Raw genomic sequence first — 6,000 nt, 5'->3', positions numbered from 1 at the left:
CACAGGTGCAATTTTTTGTGTGATTACTTGATTTATATCAATCTTCCCCATTAAGCTCTCTGATATCAGGGTCCATGTTTGATTTTGCTCACTGTTGTGTACCCACCATCTTGCAAAGTGCCTGACCCACAGGAGGCACTCAAATATTTGTTGAATGCATGAATGGTTTAATGTCTACATACAATAACACTAGGGAAAAGCTCTTCTGACAGTGCTGTTGTACAGTTGTCATGGAGTGAATGACAATAGTAACAGTTGGCAAGTGATTGTTGCTTAGAAAGGGCCAACATACAACAGGAGACCAGAGTATGTGTGGCTGTATGCACAGCACCCAGGACCAAGCACTCCACTTGGAAGGGGAACCCAATCCTTCTGCAGCCCCAACATCTACTTTAACATCTAGGAAAATGCCCAAAAGGTCAGTGGCACTTGGCTCTCCTTTATTGAGTTTCACTTAAGCTCGCGGGTGTATTTCCAAAGAATTCATGTCAACAAAATGATAGCCAAGATACTGCAAGTTTGGTGCCTGTTACACACCCCAATCCAGCTATAAATTGAGTTGGAAAAACAAAGAGAAAAAATTTGCAGCTTTGATTGCAAACTGAAAAGATGATACAATTAACACAAATATCTTTGTCTCTTGAAAAACATTTGTAAATCAAAATTGGTAATGATTTTAACTGTATAACATATTCTTTCAAATTATCCATGACAGAGGGAAGTTGTTTCATATCATTCAAATGTGTAAAATTATGGGTAATAAATGAACACTATTGTTTCTTGTGTAATTTCATTTAGGGGACATACTTTAGTTCAAAAATCTTTCTTGAACATTTAACAAGTGCTGTGTACTCTGCTAGACTGGGGGTGGAAGATATGGAGGTAAAACTATATAGCTCTTGCTCTCAGGGGCCTCACAGGCTAGAGAAGGAAATCATGGCAATAGAAAATAACACAGGCCACGTTGCAAGTGCATGTTATGCAAAGTAAAAAGATGGCACATCCTTTACTTTATGAAGGAGATAATAATGGTGCAAAGTTTTTATAAAATCAAGAATAGCTCACCAAGAAGACCATAAAAGCTCCAAGATATCATGGAATCCAGCTTCCTAATTTTACACATTAGAAAAATGAGGTCCCCAAAGGTGATGATCTCTTGATTAGTTAGTGCCAGAACCAGATCTTGAATCCAAAAGTTTCCTTTAAGGCGTTGTCAAAGATACAACCAAGGTCTATCGTTCTTATTGGCTTTCTTAAAAACCACTCCAGCCATTAGGGGTTGAAATATTAAGCAAACTCTGGTTTGCTGTTTGTAAGGGAGCAAGATTCATCTTCCTGCCTCCCATCTGGCCCCTTTCTGATCTCCTTTTGAAATATCAGGTGAAATAACTTCCCCAAATGCAATTTTGATCACGTCATTCCTTCCCTTCCCATTGCTCTTAGGAGAACAACCTGAGTCCTTCATAAGGCCCAACATGCTCTGGCCCCTACCCTTGATTGCAGCCTCACGTTCCACCACTATCTCCTTCCTTCTCCAGGTCCAGCCACAAGTACCCCCTTTGGTTCTTTCATCATACCATGCTTTCTCCCACTTCTGGCCCTCAGCACACCCTCTTCCCTCTGCTTGGAACACTCTTCCTCATTCCTTACCTACTAATTCATTAGGCTCAGCTAAAATGCCATTACCCTGACCTGCAGACTGGTTTGTCCTTCCCTGCCCTCCGCATGTGCTCTGCCATTACTCTTTATTGAATTACTTGTTTAAAATCTGTCTTTTGCACTAGACTCTAAGCCCCAAGAGTGCAGGAACATGTCTCTATCATTCACTGATGCATCCCCACCCCCCAGCACAGTACCCAGATTCTCAGGTAGGCTAAGCTGCCGGAACAAAGAAACTTCAAATCCTCAGAGTTTTGCAGGACAAGAAGTTATTTTTTACTTTTCATGTGATAGTTCAGAGTGGAGATTCCAAGTCTGTGGCAGTTTTACTTCATGCAGCCATGTAGGGACGCAGGCTGGTGTGGCTTGTGGCTTCAACATGTGGCTTCAAAAGCATCCCTAATAATTTCTATGCTAGTCGGCTGGAAATGGGAAAGAGCACAGAAGAGCTTACATGGAAGGCAATCCATCCTCTACGCCTTCTCCATTGGAGGGAATTTAGTCACATGGCCACATAAGTGCAAGAAAGACTAAAACAGGTGGGCTAGCTGGCCAGCCAAGGTCAAGCATTAGCTTACTATGTGGCCAGGGGAGAAAGGCTTTTGAAAGACAGATTGCTCCTCCACCAGAATGCTAAGTGAATGTTTACTGAAAATAAGTTAATCTTTAAATCATTGTATTGCTCTACTTTAGATGCTGATATCAACACCCAAACTCCCAGAATCATTATGTTTCTTTCATTTTGTTGGCAGCATTTCAATATCCAAACAACTGGCTTCAATAAAAGGTAAGGCATGGATGAATGAGATGTGTGTGTTTCTCCTCTACCATGACAGCACGCCACGAGTTAAAAATAACACGACATCAGAGAGTGCCAGAGATGTAAGGGAACTTGTGGATACATCATCAAACATTCATGGTGTTCTTTTTAAAGATTTGGGAACTAAGGTCCTGTGATCGGAGTTAGCTCCCCCAAACTTAGACAGCCCATTAAAGGCTGCGCGAAGATGAGAGCATGAATCCCCTGACTCCTAATTCAGTGTTCTTCCCACCGTGCTCAGTTGCTTCTCCACGGGCGGCATCCTCAGTGTGTCCAGAGCAAGACCGTCAGTATCTGACTCATGACGGCTCGGTGGAACTCAGGATGTAATCAGCCCCCAACTGCCTGTGTTGATTGAGTAAAACCACAGTGTGGCCAACTCCCAAAATGTGCATCTTTCCCTCAGAATTCAATTTTATAGGTAAAATAGCTTTGGAGCTAACAATTTTGCCATGGAAAAAATAGTATAAGAAAAAAAGACACTCATATACTTAAGTCATTATCTTATTCCAAACTGTGTGGCTTAAAATGTTTACAGAGCAACGAGCACAGCTGGACATGACTATGCGAACTATATTGTTGTTCCTCCCAGACGGCTGGCCAATGTCTCCAAAGGAGACTCTTTATATTTTTATTTAAATAAATCTTCATCTTGATGAAAATATTATTTTTACACTATCACAACACAAAAGACCCATGATTTCTGTTTTTACAATTTACACAATTTCAGGCACTTTTTTTTTTTTAAAGATCTTATTTTTTTTTCCTTTTTCTCCCCAAAGTCCCCCAGTACATAGTTGTATATTTTAGTTGTGAGTCCTTCTAGTTGTGGCATGTGGGACACTGCCTCAGCGTGGTTTGATGAGCAGTGCCATGTCCACGCCCAGGATCGGAACCAACGAAACACTGGGCCACTGAAGCGGAGCGCACGAACTTAACCACTCGGCCACGGGGCCAGCCCCAATTTCAAGTACTTTTGACAATTGTCCATGACAGCATCATGTCCATGACATGATAAATATCCATGACATTTCTAATACAACTTCCCCTGGGAAGTTGAGAAGAATTGTAACTCTCTCTATAACCCTCACCCCCCAACACACACACACACACACACACACACACACACACACACACACACACACACAAATACAAACCATTCTTAGCACCAGACTTCTTACATTGGGCCATTAGGCCACATTTATTCCCAGTCCTTAAGTAAACATAGGATAAACATAGCTTATCTTCCCAGAATCTGTTTTATTCAATGGTATAGTAATTTTAAATGTTATTCACTGAAATCAGACACGGGTAGATCATGGAACAGAAGTCAAGATGAACATATATTTTCTCTCCTGGCTAATTGGCCTTATACCCTTGATCTCCTGAGGGGAAGAAATGAGGGATGAGTACATATTTGCCTCTAGCATCCTAAGTAGTTTTATAGTGGAAAAGTTTGAGAAGTACTAGTGTATTGGGGAAACTATTGATCTAGCGAGAAAAGAACAGAGACCTAGCGTTTAGTTCTGCTGCATACTACTCGTGTGAACTTGGACAAACCACTTCTCTCCCATAGGTCTCCATCTGCAAAAATAACTAATATTAGCAAAAATTCTAAAAGGAGATGATTCTGACACCTTGCTATACTGAGAGCTGTGTTTCTATCACACTGAAGTGTGAGGAACTCACTAGATCAATGCTTAATGTTTAGTCTTCCATGTTCCAGGGCAGGTGAGGAGAAACAGGCAAAGAATTGCTCTGAAGTTCAAGTCAGCCCAGTTCAACACACATATACTAAGGCCTACAACACGCCAGGGCCTGGGAATCAATGCAAAGATGGATAAGATGCAGTAACTGCCCTCAGGGAACCGACAGTCTAGAATCGCACTGTCCAACGGTAGCTACCAGCCATGTGTAGACATTGAATACTTGAAGTGTGACCAGTTTAAGTTGAAATGTGCTGTAAGTGTAAAATACATGGCAGATTTAAGAGCCACTTATATATCTCAACAATTTGTTTATATTGATCACATGTTGAAATGATAATATTTTTGATATATTGGGTTAAATAAAATATGTTATTAAAAATAATTTTATCTGTTTCTTTCTATGTTTTTAATGTGACTACTAAAAAGTTTTAAGTTATAATTATGGCTACATTTATTATTACATTTCTTTTGGACTGCACTAATCTAGGAGGTAATTTAGACAAACAGAGTACTTCGGTGGGAGGGTTATGATAAGTTTACGTTGAGGGAAGCAGTAAGGCACAAAGGAGGCATGTGTAGCTCCACCTGTGGATTTGGGAGAGAGTCCTGCAAAACACTGCCTGAAAAACAACATCTAGAGGCAGTGCTTCAGGGTGAGGGATCAGACTGACTGTGTGAGCTTGAGCAAGCTACTTGACCTTTCTGTGCCTCAGTTTCCTCACCTCTAAAGTGGGGGTGATACCAGGACCCAGCTAAGAGGGCTGATATAAGAATTAAATGAGTTGAATCATGTGCATCCCCTGGAGGAGTGGCTGGCATACAGATTATGAGCTCCCTAATTGTTCATTACTATTGTCCCCCCAATCGCAAGCTCCGGGAAATCAAGGATTGTTCTCTTCATAGTGCTCACTGCTCTACCCCCCGAAGTAGGACAGGGTATGGTCCTGTCCTTATTTATTGTCCAATAAATACTTGCCAATAAATACGTGTTAGGAGAATAGAATATGTGAGGAACAAACCACAGTTTAGTATTATTAAAGTGTAAAAAGTAAGGTAGGAAATAGCAAGAGAGGTCAACATGAAGTGCCTGGTTTAACACCCTCTCCAACACCCCTACTCCAGAGGCAGGAGAGCCGATAAAAGACACTGAAAGAAAAACATCAATCCTTTGCATTTTTAATAGCACTTAGCCCTTTACAATACGCTTTCACAGATTTGCTCACAACTCCGTGAGGCAGACAGGGCAGGAATTAGGAGGCCACATGCTGGGTTTATTAATGGAAGAACCCAACCATAAAAACAGGAAACCGAAATGCCTCACAAAGGATCGTTAGTGTTGGTAGGATAACCGGAGCTCCTTGTTAACTTTTATTTTTAATATTTTCTAGTTCTGTTTTTACCATAAGCATATCCTATTTTATAGTCAGGAAAAAAAAAATGTATGCTGTGTTTAAAAGAATGGAGGAGAAGGAAGAGAAGTTGGCTAGTCCAGATGGAGTCCCCGTCTAGAGGGCAGGCAGACCTGAACTTCATCGGAGGGTTGGGAAATGTCTGGGTTCCACAGCCTCCGTGGGAGATAGTTCAATGCGGCAGGTCTTTCTATAGGTTTTGAAGTCAGACAGACTTTCAGATCTTTCTTCTGCCACTTCTGAGCAGCGTGAATTTAAAATTCTTAATCTCTCATTGTGTCAATTTCCAATATGTAAAATTGAGACACAAATAGTACCTGTCTGTGTAGATTTTACTAAGCATTAAATAAGATTATATTTGAAAGGCACCTGGCACACAGTGAACAAGGAAGGTGTCTGTCAT

General features: G+C 41.0%; 1 protein-coding gene across 3 annotated transcripts in view; it reads left to right on the top strand.

The window, feature by feature from the left end:
- The first annotated feature begins 308 nt into the window (after nucleotides 1-308).
- SNTN (sentan, cilia apical structure protein) overlaps nucleotides 309-6,000 on the top strand; it is a 52,975-nt gene continuing 47,283 nt past the window's right edge. For 2 of the 3 annotated variants that reach the window (XR_006885327.1, XM_046639934.1), the window contains exons 1-2: nucleotides 309-418; nucleotides 2,412-2,446. Coding sequence is in view for 2 of the 3 variants with exons in the window: in XM_046639934.1 (XP_046495890.1) it covers nucleotides 309-418; nucleotides 2,412-2,446 (145 nt within the window). In the remaining variant the exon portion in view is untranslated. Of the gene's footprint in view, nucleotides 419-2,352; nucleotides 2,447-6,000 lie in introns of all 3 variants that reach the window. The other variant, XM_046639947.1, reaches the window with a different exon arrangement.

This window comes from Equus quagga, chromosome 1, assembly GCF_021613505.1.
Source record: "Equus quagga isolate Etosha38 chromosome 1, UCLA_HA_Equagga_1.0, whole genome shotgun sequence".
Taxonomy (NCBI): domain Eukaryota; kingdom Metazoa; phylum Chordata; class Mammalia; order Perissodactyla; family Equidae; genus Equus; species Equus quagga.
This window is presented reverse-complemented; position numbering and strand designations above follow the sequence as displayed.